The 14,969-nt window shown below is 37.6% G+C and overlaps 1 protein-coding gene across 1 annotated transcript in view; it reads left to right on the plus strand.

The window, feature by feature from the left end:
• DNAJC3 (DnaJ heat shock protein family (Hsp40) member C3) overlaps positions 1-14,969 on the plus strand; it is a 56,096-nt gene that overhangs the window by 11,109 nt on the left and 30,018 nt on the right. Inside the window, exons 2-3 of the mRNA XM_074378432.1 lie at positions 7,925-8,035; positions 14,215-14,339. Of these exons, the coding sequence (XP_074234533.1) occupies positions 7,925-8,035; positions 14,215-14,339 (236 nt within the window). The remainder of the gene's footprint in view (positions 1-7,924; positions 8,036-14,214; positions 14,340-14,969) is intronic.

A 14,969-nucleotide genomic window follows, 5' to 3' on the forward strand; every position in this document is an offset into this window, starting at 1 on the left:
TCCTTTTGATCCCTTGAAGTTGAAGTCCTGTCCAAGTCCTTTGCACTTGTTTTGGTCTCTTTGCCTGGTCATATTTGGCATGCTGGAGGCTTCTTGTCATTCAGTACTGCTCCCTGCCATCCCCTCCCATTCATATTTTAACTCAAACAGTATCTCCGCAGGGAGGGCTGATTTGACTGTATTTAGTGCTATACGAGGTGTGTTCTTCCTGTCCTCTGGCAGTTTACCCTGGCATTCAGAAGTGGTTTTGTCCTTTTCTCCACTGCATCCCCACTGCTGAGCAGTCAGTGCATAGACGCTTGGTCTGCTTTTTAGTGTAAGTTGCATCCTTGTGGATCTGTGAGAGTGCCAATTATATTCATTTTTAGAATTTTAAAAAATTGGCTCCATTAATTTTGTTTCCTTAATTCTTCTGTATGGTATTACTTTCTTATAAATTGATTTTATGATCATCTTTGTTTTTCAAAATTGCTCATTGCCAGTCTTTGAATTCTGATTGTGGGAAAAGGCTGATGGCCTGGCCTGTCTGAAGGCTGGGAAATCTCCAGGGCCCCTTCCTTTCCCTTGTGTCAGAGTTTGGATCACTCAGAGAACTGCAGTCACCTCCATGGCACACTTCCCCTGGGGGAGTGCTTGGATGTGATTTTGCCCACCCATCAAATCCTGTCCTTTTTAAGTTTTGAGAATTTTTCTAAAATTTCTATTTTTCAGATAGTCCTCTTTAAAAATTTTGTTTCCAGCAAGGTTATGCATTTATCTCTTTAAATAAATTCTGTCATTTCTAGAATTTGAGCATGTTGGGAGATAGGCTCATGTGCTTAGCTGACTGTCTTACTCTTGTCCCCATGGACTACTTTCTTCAAAACTTTTTTTTTTAATGTAAGAGGTAATTTTTATCAGTCAGTTTTCTCTTCATTGAGAGGATTTAAGTTAAACAAATTTTGTTTTTGGAAAATCTTAAAAATATACCAAAGTAGAATAGTATCATGTACCACTGTTACTGTCACCCACCTTCAAAAATTACCAACACCTGTTCGATCTTACTTATCTGTACTTTCACCCTCCCCTCCAAGATTATTTTGAAGTCAGTCCCATTCTTCAGATTATATATTCTGTGAATACTTCAGTATGTGACAGAGACTCCAACCTAACGCTGGAAAATAGCCCCTCTCTCTCCAGAGTCGATGATTGCCCTGCAGGTGAGGGAGTTCTCGTAAGGCTAAAGCCTGTAGGTTTCTCCTCCTTGCCTCTTTGGGAGAGATGACCTTATTCCTGTTTCTGTTATGGCCAGTTTTTTACATAGTATATATTCAGTAACATTTCTTAAATGAAATACATTAATTCCATAATCTTCATTGTGAAAAGCAGGTTATATTTTTGGATATTGTGTAGCATTAGGTGGAACCACAGGTGAGCCTCACATTCTGAATATAATCAGTTTCTAACTCTATATTGCATAGTGAATTTTCACTGAGCAGGAGCCTGTAATTTCCTTTTAAATGGGAAAAGTAATAGTGCTTTCCCAGCCCATTAACACCCCCCCCCCCCAGCTAATTCCTCCAAATGTTACCCACACACTCTTAGATACTTCAGACATCTTCACGTTGTTGTCCAAAACAAATAGGGCTCTGCAGGACCCTGAGGTTCTGAGACCACCACGTTAAAGTTTCCTCCTTCCCTGTGCCCCTTTTCCCTTCCTTCCTTGTACAGAGGGCTCCAGCAGGCAGCCATGGCAATGAAACACTGCACAGAAACTGCGGAACAGGGATATGAAAAGCTAAAGAAGCTGCTTTGTTTAGTAGGGCAAATAGTGAGGTAAAGTGAATCTCATTTGGCTTTTTGCTCTGTTAGATGGAATTGGGAATTCACTTGCTTTTGATGACCAAAGTGGCTGGAAGTTGCTCAGACAGTTGCCCTGGGTATCTTCCTGAGCTTCTGCTTGTTCTTCACTTGACCTCCACGTCCAGTCAGTGTGTAAATCACATGTAGGCTTCTTTCTCTCTTATTTTCTGAATGGTCTATTTTTCTGTATTTCCACTGCTGCTACTCCATGTCAAGTCACCATCATGTCACCGGGATTGTTGTAACAGATACTTTATTGGTTTCCCTCTTCCCTTCTGGCTGTTTACTAGAATCATCTGTCAGTGAAAGTGACCCCTTCCAGAGCAATGAAATGATGATGAGAGGAGAGCAGCTGAAACACTGGAATTGGATTTCTCTGAAAGCCTCATTAGTCTTGAGTTCTGGGCATTTAAATATGCTGGTCTTTGTGTTTGGAATGTTTGTTTCCCTCTTCAGCCTTTTCACACCGGTCTGTTTTTCCTTCAGGTTTCAGGTGAGACCCCAGGGAACACCGCACTCCGCTGCCACTACCCCCGTCCCAGTGCAGTCCAATAGAACTTTCTGTGATGATGCTATCCAGCATTTATGCTGTAACTACTAAGACTGAGAAATTGAATTTTAGATTTTATTCAATTTTAACTATAGTTGTGAGGTGTCTTGTGTCCTCCCAGCACCGTGTGTGTAGTCCTCCATCCTAATGTTTACTGAATTGTATATTTCCCCAACATTTTATTATTAAACATTTTGTGAAGTTGAAACAATTTTGTAGTGTATAATCCAACATGCATCACCTAAATTCTGTCATTAATGAAGTACTATACTTGTTTTTAACAATATTCAACTGGGCATTTTTTTACCCATTCTTTTTAAAAAATGTATTCCAAAGTAACATCACTACACATGTCTCTAAATACTTCAACATGCGTATCATCAACAGTTTTTTGGGGTTTAAAATTTATACCATAAAATGTTTATTTTAAAGTATGTATTTGCTGAATTTCGATAACTGCATATACCTGTGTAACCCACGCTCCTGTCAGGATTAGAACACTGTCGGCACCCCAGAAAGTTACCTCCTGTTCCTTCCCAGTCTTTCTCCGACTCTCTCAAGTGATAACTGCTCTAATTTTTTTTCCTGCAGTGTCCCTTTAGCACACCGAAAAGCTGAATGTCATGTTCACTGTAACATGTTTCCATATGCACCTTCTATACACATTTGAACTTCAGAACAACAAAATGACTCTATTTTCTACCTAACAAGTTACAACTATTCTTCATCTAAGCGGAGAAATTCTCACCGGTACCCCAATTAAGAAGACACAGTTCTAACAGTTACATTGTCCATTACTGGCTGTATTAGTTACTGCTCTTATTCCATCACTGTCCCACTCAGTATTCAGTTGTATGAAAACTAAGTTGTAAAGTTAATTCCAACAGCTTGTATATAAAATGAAAACTGGAAATTAGGCAAAGTACAGTTGATTCTCCTTATTCATGGTAGAGATATTCCATATGTCATTATGAATATTGAATTAGCAAATACTGAATCATTGTACCTAAGGAGGAAATACAGGGTTAGAATCCTGCAAGGCCTCAGGTCACTATGTTTTTGTCAACAGGTCAGAACAACTTTGTGTATGTTTGTGTTTAAAGTAATCTGATTTATATTACTGATTAATTAACTTTGAACTACTCATGGCCAAAAGCATTATCATTCATACCTGAATAAAGCTTATCTAACAAATGTTTTCTTTGAAAGGCACATTACATTGTTTTGTGCTTAGAAACACTAGATAGCACTATGTTTGGGGGCCATTGTGAACAGTGAAATCACCAAAAAAAATAAATATGACACTAAATACACTGTAGAAAGGACACTTGTTTATAATGAGGGCTGATGCAAGAAGGAAGAGGATCATCTTGTTTGACTTCAACTGGGAACGTGCACTTCGAGTGACTCTGAAGTGTGTCACTGTTCTGCACGTACACATATCCTCAAATGACTGCCAAGGCGCCTGAGTATTGATTGGGGGATCACAAATGAATTCTAGTGAGTGGGCAAATTCTCAGATGCAGAATCTGTGAGTTGTGAGAATTGACTGTATACAAATAAACACATGTATAAATGAGCAAAGAGAAAATGTGTAAAACCACTGCAGTCCTGTGTCTAATTGGTCACGAAGTCACAGCTGATCTGTATGGCTCCCTTCTTCACCTTCCTATTCCACGCTTCTCCTGCCCTCAGCTAGAACCTAAGCTCCTCTGGCTTCTTTACCTGATGGTGTAACCCAGACCTTCATTTCTGAAGGGTCTGAGTGCTTAACTGTTCTGTTTTTTGGTTGCTGTATTTTTTTTTTCTTTAAACATTCTAAGTTTAAAGTTTTTACTTTTATTTTTTCATATGTATTTTTTTTTTATTGAAGTATAGTCAGTTTACAATGTGTCAGTTTCTGGTGTGTAGCATGATGTTCAGTCATACATAAACATACATATATTCGTTTTCATATTCTTTTTCACAATAAATTACTGCAAGATATTGAATATAATTCCTGTGTTATACAGTATAAACTTGTTTATTTATTTACATAGTAGTTAGTACCTGCAAATCTCGAACTTCCAATTTATACCTTCCTACCCCCTTCCCCCTGTTAACCATAAGTTTGTTTTCTAGGTCTGTGAGTCTGTTTCTGTTTTGTAAATAAGTTCATTTGTCTTTTTTTTTTTTTAGATTCCACATATGAGATATCATATGGTATTTTTCTTTCTCTTTCTGGCTGCTGTAGTTTTTAATTAATGTTTAGAATCAGGCATGGAAGTACTAAGCCCCTAGGAGACTCCTTGGGGTTCCAGATGTAGCCTTCTTTGCCATCATTGTATAGCAGCAAACCACATTTCCCCTTGGTAGGAAACTCCTTGCGTCTGGCCAGCTAGCTGATGCTTTCATGTGCAGTATGTTTGTATCTTGGAACCAAAACACTCAGTGGCTATCATAGTGGATTCTAATTCATATCCCTTTTTTGGGACAATAAAACAAATATTATTTACTGTTTAAATATTTAACAATATTTAGAGGACTCCAGGTGAAAAAGAGTAATAAAATAAATGCATAACATTTGAATGCATATAACTTTGTTTTTATTTATTTATGTTTTGGGGGGAGGTAATTAGGCTTATTTATTTTAATTTACTTTTGAACACAGGTACTGGGGATTGAACCCAGGACCTCATGCATGCTAGGCATGTGCTCTACCACTGAGCTCTACCCTCCCCATTGAATGCATATATGTATATATACTGTAAGAGAGTTTTCCATATAACTGAGACTTAAAACTATAAGTACCAAGAATAATTCAAGATAATTTTGACAGAAAGCTTTTCTCAATATACTACAGTTGTCTCTAGGTTTGATGAGCCATATGGTTTTTGTTGAAACTACTCAACTTTTCCGTTGTAGCATGAAAGCAGCCTTGGGCAATGTGTAATGAAGGGACATGGCTGTGTTTCAGTAAAATTTTATTTACAAAAACAGTTTGCTGACCTCTGCTCCAGTCAGTGGGCACATATCAATTAATGAGATCAGCTCTCTTGTTATATTCCACTCTCCTTGATCTAAGACCTTTAGAATCCACTTGCACGTGTGCCTGTGGGTTTCTGCTAGTTTATCAGTAAAGTCTTAACAATTCTTTTGGTGTGTAAACTATTTTCTTTAGGTCAGTATATACTTGCCTAGTGACATCTAGAATGTTTAGGTTGGGTCTCAGTGAGCATTTCCTTTCATAGCATCTGCCCTAGGTAAGGTTATCTTAGGAATTTCAAGCAGTGGAAAGTGAGGTTCCACTGATAGTGGAAGGCAGGCTACTCCTATAGGTAAGGGAGGCTCAGAAGGACTTGGAGGTTTGAGTTGGTCAGTTTTATCTAGGTACAACCAGATGTCTCCATTCTAAGTTTGAGGATCCTATTCTTTACTAACGCAGGTCCTAAGTTTCATAGGAGAAGCTTGCAGGGGAGACTGAATTCAACTATTGTTTTAATTCAGCAGCCCTCAGAATTAAATTTTGTGTTTGATTTTCAGCTAAATTGGCTCTGTGGCTATAAAAGGTAAGAGATTGTTTTAGGGCTGCCTTGGAATTTCTCAGACTGACTTGAGCTGGGAGTTCGACCTGAGCTTGTTATTTCCTCCAAGTGCTCTAGTGCACTCAGAGGATCCACCCCACGTCACAGTTCTTATTTCCATCATTACGACCATCGCAGTCAAGTGCAGCAGCCACTTGGGCTTCCAAGGCATGTGCCTTAGTTAGCACTTCATTACTGTCAATCACAAATATCATGATTAACTGTGATTCTGATACCTGCTGTGGATTACTAACATCTTATTTCTCATTGACAAGGAAATCAGCGCTGCACTCCAGCTCAAGGGCATGACCAAACTAATCCTTAAATCCCATTTTTGTGGTTCTGTCTCTATCAGTTGTGTATGAGTCTGGGTCTATTTAGGAGACAGAAACCACAGGGTAATTTTAAAAGGGAAAGTTCAATATAAAGAATTGTTACAATAGGAGGGTGAACTTAATGATGTAAAGAGAACTACAGGATGGTCTGGGGCTGACAGACGGTCCCCAAGGAAGGGCCAGTTTGGAAGGGGATTCCCTCCTCAAGGTTGGGGTTCAGACTTCACTGGAGACAGTTTAGTTGAAGCCTAAGTTTGTTGTTAGGAAAATTTGCTGAGTTGCCAGGTCTAGAGCTGGCCTACAGTAGCTGGGGAAGCAAGAATCAACCTCAGGGGTAGGTGAGACCCAGCTGGTCGGCCTGTGTGTGTGGAGAGTTGGGGTGCTGCTGTAGGTATGAAGCCTGGAATGTGAGGTGTCCTCCTTGGGAGGTGGTGTGTGACCAAGGCTGCCAGGTGGCTGAGGGACTGGACCCCTGGGCATATGGCTAGGGCAGGGCACCACTGGATGTGCTGCCCCTGAACACCAGGTAGCAGGGGCCAGAAAGAAGTAATGGTGTCAACAGGAACCAGGAGGTGTCCTTCCTGCAGTGCCCTTTCAGTGCCCTTTACTGACAAAGCATAACATTGTGCTCAGTGTACAGAAGAATGCTTAAACACTCCAGTCTCTTAATAGAGTCCAGTACTGAAGGATGAATTCAGAGCTGAGACGCAGCACGTTGATAATTGGCCCAGACAATCAGATCATGTTATTCTATGCACAATTCCTCGCTAGCTCCCTATTTTGCCAAGAGTGAAACCAAAGCTGTACATAGTCGGGCCTTCTACTCCTCTGATCTCATCTTGTTCTGTTGTCTCCCTTGTTGGCTGTGTGGTAGCCATGCTGGCCTCCCTGCTGTTTCTGGAACATACCTGGCATCCTCCTGACTTAGGGCCCTCACACTTGTTGGTCCTTCTTGGCAAGCTCTTTTCTTAGCTAGATACCTACGTGGTGAGTCCTTACTTTCTTCAAGTTAAGTCTTTGCTCAAATGCCAGCTTCCCAGTGAGGCCTGTCCTTGACCATCTTATGTAATACTGAAAGTCCCACCGCTCCCGCCCTGCCTCACACAGCTCCACTGTTCACTGACTGTACTCTGTAAGTTACTTATTTCTTATGTCTGTCTCCTGCTGCTGTAATGTCAGGTGCCACGAGGGGCCGAGGTTTTTGTTTGTTTTGTTCACTTGTCCTAAATGTCCTGAAAAGTGCCTGGTGTACTATAGATGCTCAATAAGTTTTTGAATATTATAGTGGACTCTAATATCCATTAAAGTGAGACTCTAGTTTAACAAAGCTATTCTAATGTTGAACAATAAATTATAACTGATTTTACTAGTTACTGTGTTTAGTTCTTGTATTTTGTAGACTGGGTACATTCTTCTGACTAGGTTGATGGGGGTATATTTTGGGGTGGCTTATACTCTAAAATGAAGCAGTGTTTGTACTTCATGGTTACTTTGCTTAGGTCACTTTTCAGCTTCTGTGACTTTTCATCTGAATAGGTTGCTGAAGCAGATAACTATATTTTTAACATTTTGTTCTTTGGAATTAAATCTTGGTTCGTGGAAAGTTGATTTATTATTTTTTAATTTGTTTTTAGGTGCTGAATGTGGAGTAAATGCAGATGTTGAAAAACATCTTGAATTGGGCAAGAAACTCCTTGCAGCTGGACAGCTGGCTGATGCTTTATCTCAGTTTCATGCTGCAGTAGGTTTGTATCTTGGAACCAAAACACTCAATGGCTATCTTAGTGAATTCTAATTTATATCCCTTTTATGGGATAATATTTAAAATAAATATTATTTACTGTTTAAGTAAAATATTTAAAAATATTTACAGGATTCTGGGTGAAGTAGAGCAGTAAAATAAATGCATAACATTTGAATGCATATGTATCTAACATATAATTTTCCATGTAACTGAGACTTAAAAATGTAAGTACCAAGAATAATTCAGGATAATTTTGACAGAAGGCTTTTCTGAATGTATTATGGTTGTCCCCAGGTATCCACAGGGGATTGGTTCTAGGACACCCCCCCCCCCATTGGTTGCCAAAATCCACAGATACCCAAGTCCCTTATATAAAATGGTGTAGTAATTGCATTTAATCTACGCACTCCTTCCATGTACTTTAAATCATCTCTAGATCACTTATCATACATAACACAGGGCAAAGACCATGTAAATAGTTGTAAGTATCATGCAAATACTATGTAAGCAGTTGTGCAGCAGATTTCTCCCCAAATACTCTCTATCCATGGTTTCGGGACCTGCAGATACGGAGAGCCTATGGTGTATATTTTTCTGCCTTAAACATTTCTCTGAATACTGCTGAGTTTCTTGATGATTTGAGATCATCAGTGTAACAGCAGCTTTGAGGCCCTGGGGGATCCTGCAGTTCATTGCCTCTTCATTGTTGGTCAGACTCCCTCTGCCCCTTAAACTCTTGCTTTTTATTGCTCACTTATATCTTTCTGTAGCATAAACTGTCTTTGCAGCATTTAATCTACTGGGATTGAAAAACAAGATGACCAGAGTAAATAGGTTGTAAGTGAGGATTTTCTTATGAGTCAGTACATAAACTTCCGTGTGAAAACTTTTTGACACTGACATTCCTGACTTCTTTTTTATTTACTTATATATTCTCACCTTTATTTGAGATAGTTAAGAGTGACAAGTCAACCTGCAGGGTAATGAAGTGGTGTATTTTTAATAAGATAACCGTTCCGCTCACCAGAAGAATTGTCCTATTGTAATTTATTGTACAAACAAAAAATAGGTTTTGGCTCAGTGATATTTTCCCTTGTGCTTTTTCTTAAGCTCGGATTTTTATTACTGATGTTATTAGCTCTCTGGAATAGTAAGAAACCTAGATTTTAATCTTGGCTTTACCACTTGATAATCCTGTGGCATTGAGCCAGTTATGTAAGAAAATGTAGGCTTAAAGAAGTGAGCTGCGTATTCCAAGCAGTTTTCACTGTGCCGCCTGAAAAAGGACTGTTGATGAAAATTAAGTGAGAAAGGGATAATCACACATATAAAGCATATAAAAATATTGTGTCTTTGAAAATTAAGATTTTTCTAAAAACATATTTAATATGTTAATAGGGTTTTCTGAACTATGTGGAGTTTCTAAGAGAAAGGTTTCTTCATTTCAGTGATTATCTCACCTTGGAAAGTCGTTAATTGGCTTGACAATTTGCACTAGTTCCTTTTCACTAGAGACCATGTGCTGTGTGACCATGTCATTCCTATCATGTCATTCCTGAGTCCACACTTTCTCTGGTGATTTGCATTGTCTTCAGTGCTGCAGCATGGTAAATGAACATTTTTAAAGTTACTGTCTTAGATAAAGCATGTCTTTAAAAAATATTGATTGTTCCTTGCTACCACAAGAATATTTGCAGGAACATAACCTTCTACTTATTTTACATTATTTGCTTTCTTTAATCTCACAAATCATTAGGAACATTAAGGGCTATGGCATATTGTTAAACATAGTTTAAAATGACTGCCTATTTTTCTTTAGCTTCATTGCCTTACAAGAATTTTAGAGATGGCTCTTCCCCAAAGTACCCAATAAAATATTATTGTCTATACTGAAAAGACATATTTTAGTAAAGCTAAAATGTGATGATTTATTTGTGAAACTCAGTAAAGGGAGAGAGTAGAACACTGCTAGTGTATTCAGATTTGAATAGCAATATCATTTTGTTCATTGTATTTTGGCAATTAGCAGTTATCCTGGTAATAATTTGAGGAAGACCTGTGTAGTTTGAGACATTCATCATTTTAGTTTACGTAAAACACTGCTTGTTCATAACTAACTATAGAAAATAGAGTTTAAGTTGTAGTTGACAGAAATATATAGTAGATAGTGATGGGGTGATGTGGTATCATGGCCTGTTGAATCTTTTATGAGATGTGTGTCTACTAGAAAAGACCTGTATATCCTCTGTCTCAGTCGTCTGATTTACCAGACCTCATGTTGAGTATGGCCAGGTTTACTGCTTCAGGTAACCCAGTGAGTTAGTGCAGGTGTCCTGGCTTCTAGACGAACAAGTTACGCAGTTGTTGTAGTTACAGCTGTAGACAGAAGAGCTGTGCTGCTGTGAAATGTACGGTGATCTTTTGTGGTAAAATATCACCCATATTTTAGTACATTGCTTTAAACTTACTGTATAAAAAATTCATTAAATGTTTATACTTCCCAACTTATGAGTTTTATGATGTACTTTATTTCTTCAACTTTTCCTGTGATTAGAAATTGATGTTAGAGTTTGTAATAAAATTTGGTGAGTGGCAGTAGGACTGTCAATGGATCATTTATTATTATAATGTTCCTGCAGCTGACCTTATTTATGATTGTGACACCCTTTTTCCATTTTCATTTTTGGAAACTTAGTTGGTTATGTTTTGAAAATTACTTAGGCATGGTATGTTTTATGGTTACATTTTTACACAGTAAAGAGTTTATTAAAACTCAATAGCAACACAAATGTTTCTACTATGTGGTACAGATCTATTGGTGTTTTGGTTTGCAATTTTTTTGAATCTGGCATTTTTGGTAGGAGTTTTAAGATTTGCAACAGTTAGGGAAATATTCTTGATCTGTTAGAAACTGATTTAAGGAAGTGTTGGTATCACTTTCCAAATAGTCTTCTGAGGCAGTTGCATCTATTTCACTACTATGAAGTAGTCAGACACAAGCTTTGTTTAGAGATTTATCATTAGAGAAAACCACAGTGTGGGTGTGAGGATGCCCTGCCTCTTTCCTGCAGCATGGTCTTATGGGGACAGTGAATTGGAGGGTCTGAAAACATTTCTTTGGTAGCCCTTACAGAATGTCTTAGGTATATCTGGCGTGAATGAATGTCTAAAGTGGTGGATTAGATGGTGGGCAGGAATGAAATAATAGGTTTCTCCAATTGCTTGTTAAGAAAACCAGTTTCACACTTACATAATTTTGCTAAATCAAAAAACAAAATCCATGGCTACGTTCATTTGATACTTAAACATATTGTGGTGCTTTCTCATTGCGTTTGAACCTCACTTGTGAAATGGGGATGGCTATTACTATTCACGTTTACACAAAAGGAAACAAAGAGTGGTCTAGTGACTTTCCAAAGGTCACATTCTAGTTCAGAAGATTGTGAACTTCTTAAGGATAGGTACTATCATATTATTTTTATTACTATTATTATTTTATTCTCTGGTGGTGCTCAGTTAAAGTTTGAATGAATGAAGGGGTAGAGTTAGGTTAGCTGGGGGCAAGAATGGAAAGTTTTCTGTACCTCAGTGAGGGTGGTGTTCTGTCTGCCTCCCGCTGCTGCCATTTACAGCATTGTTTGTAATTTTTGGCTTTTTTTGGTGTTTTTCTCCAGATGGTAGTTGTATTTTTTTAGGGCTAATTTCCTCATATTTGAATTGTTTGATAGTTTCAGGATTAGACCTTAAATCTCTCTCTCATGTTAAGATTTTGAATAAACTGGTGTAACAGTTTGAATGACATGTTTTCAAATGAAGTCTAGTATTTCCAGATGTAGGCTTGCATGTAATTTAAATAGTGAACTATATTGTATTCCAATGGATAATACAAAAAGTGATTACTTTCAAGGTTATTAAATCTTGTGAGAAACTAAGTATGAGTGTCTTAAACCAATTCTTGTTCAGTTGCTACTTCATGCATAATGATATAGGAATGGATACTAGTTCTAGGAACTGATGGCATTTTAAGATGAAGAGCTAGGGAAGGTTATTTTTAAAAAATCTTTAATTTTTTTTAGAATTGAAGCATAGTCAGTTTACAATGTTGTGTCAATTTCTGGTGTACAGCACAATGCTTCAGTTATACAGGAATATACGTATATTCATTTTCATATTCTTTTTCACCATAAGCTACTACAAGATATTGAGTATAGTTCCCTGTGCTATACAGTATAAACTTGTTTATCTATTTTATATATACCAGTCAGTATCTGCAAATCTCGAACTCCCAATTTATTCCTTCCCGTCCCCTTCCCCCTGGTAACCATAAGTTTGTATTCTATGTCTGTGAGTCTGTTTCTGTTTTATATATAAGTTCATTTGTCTTTTTTTTTTTTTTTTTTAGATTCCACATATAAGTGATATCATATGGTATTTTTCTTTCTCCTTCTGGCTCGGTTCACTTTGAATGACATTCTCCAGGGCCATCCATGTTGCTGCAAATGGCATTATTTTATTATTTTTATGGCTGAGTAGTATTCCATTGTATAAATATACCACAACTTCTTTATCCAGTCATCTGTCGATGGACATTTAGGTTGCTTCCATGTCTTGGCTATTGTAAATAGTGCTGCTATGAACATTGGGGTGCAGGTGTCTTTTTGAATTAAGGTTCATGGAAGGTTTTTGATTTGCCATTCAAGTGACTGTACCACTAAGCACATTGATTCTTGATTCATATGTTGAACCATTGACATATGATTCCTTATTTTTATAGGTTCAGTGTTATAAATTGGGGTTCCAATCCCATTTCATATCTCAAAAATACCTAAAAGCTGAATAGTAAGATAAGTGAAAGTGAATGCCCCAGAAGTATTTTACATAGACATTTTTATATGTATATAATCAAATACTTAATAAAAAGCATTGTCATACACCATACTCGTTGGAGGGTTTTTGGAGTGGATGGAAATGGTCAGGTTTTTTCCAAATAGAAGTCCATTGCAATTTTTGCTGAAGATGCCTTCTTGATAAAATTCCCAGAGTTAGCAATAAGCATTTTTCATTTCTTGACAGAGTTTCATACTGAATTCAAAATAAGCAACATCTATTTTTTTTTAAATCTCATTGTTAATTTCATGTGGGAGAATGGAATGATCTGAGTGTCTTGGGGCAGTATGTTTCTTTGAGAGCCATGTCTGTGCTCACTTCTTTGGGTCCCTGGCTTGTCCCATGCAGGTCTCAGTATTGTGGGGACGTGGGAGTGTCCCTTGTTGCAGTTATCAGGAATTGGTTTCCATTTCCTTTTATCTGATTACCAGGTGCTTTAGACACACAAAAACGAATTCACTCAAGGAATTTATTTTTTTATAGAGTGAGGTAAGTATACAAATAATTAACATCAGGAGGTACTGATAGATGCTGTAAGAGATATATATTATAGAGTGTTATGTAAATTGAAGGAATGAAAGGTTTATTTTCATGTATGTAACCTAGTAAGTCATTTGAGCTGTGCCTCAGATTGAGTAGGATTTGGACATATGAAGATGATGGTGTGTGGTGTAAACTCTAGGTCTTAAATTCTGTTATTTCTAATAATTCTTTGCTTAGTGTAAGTAAGTCATGGAGAACTTAAATTTAAAAAGAAATTAATGAATATAAAGGTAATCCATGTTCATTGTGAAACATTTTGAAACAGTTTGTTATGTATATGAAAAATATAAAAAGAAAATCCAGTCTATCTGCCCCGATAACTACTGTTGACGTGAAGTGAATTTCCTTCTGTTTTCAGAGGCAGTCACTTTTTTTAAAGTTAAGAGTTGAATACAGTTAATATTCTAGACCAGAGGTCGGCAAACTTTTTCCGTAAATGGCCAGATAATAAATATTTTTGGCTTTGAAGCTGCATAGTCTCTGCTGCATATTTTTCTAATTCTTAACTCTTTAAAAATGTAAAAAATATTCTTAACTTGAAGTCTGTGGATTGTTTTTGGCTCAGAGTCTACAGTTTGCTGAACCCCTGCTTTGGATTTATTTGCAGTGATCTTGCTAAGCAAAATGACCCAGTATTGATGGAGAAATTCTTTTCTTAATAGAATTGCAAAACTCTTAATACTGTCCATGTGTTTTTGTTTTTTTTTGAATAACATACTGAGTGTTAATATGTATTATTTTCATTTTCAGATGGTGACCCTGATAACTACATTGCTTACTATCGGAGAGCTACTGTCTTTTTAGCTATGGGCAAATCAAAAGCAGCACTTCCTGATTTGACTAAAGTGATTGAATTGAAGATGGACTTCACGGCAGTAAGTGCATCTCAACTTTCTTTAAAGGAGAATTTTAAGGGAACTTGGAAGAGGTAACTTGTTTGCTTAGGTGAGGACTGGTGTGCTAGGCACAGCTGGAGGATGTAGTAAGCTGCTGTGGGGTGGTGGACTGTGCAACCAGATAAATTCAGTCCCTGGAATCACAGGTGGTCTGTGTGAAGAAGGAACAGTGGAGTGGGTCCATCGGGTGATTTTTAGAAACTGGGCAGTGATGTTAGCTTCGTGGTTGGGAAAGATACCTGTGTGGAGGATGGAGTGTAGAGCAAAGACATGAGGCTGAGAAATGAGCTGATGAAGAGGCTGTTTAATTAGAGGCTGTCAGGTGACTGATGATAGTTGCAGTTAAGGCTGTAGTGGGAAGAATAAAGAAGAGGGATAGCTCAGTGAAGCAGTGGTTTGTGATGGGGATACAATGCTGAATTAGACAGAGTCCTCCCCTGAACGAACACTCAAGCTTCAGAAGTGGAGGAATTTACAGTCTAATGGGATATCCTGACAATTGACAGCTTCACTGTAATGGCTTAAAATAATAGAACCAACTATACTGTTTCAAAATTAATTTGGTAATTCATTTATTGGTTATGTCCTGCCATAATCCAGAAAGGCTAT

The sequence above is a fragment of the Camelus bactrianus genome, chromosome 14 (genome assembly GCF_048773025.1).
Source record: "Camelus bactrianus isolate YW-2024 breed Bactrian camel chromosome 14, ASM4877302v1, whole genome shotgun sequence".
In the NCBI taxonomy this organism is placed as follows: domain Eukaryota; kingdom Metazoa; phylum Chordata; class Mammalia; order Artiodactyla; family Camelidae; genus Camelus; species Camelus bactrianus.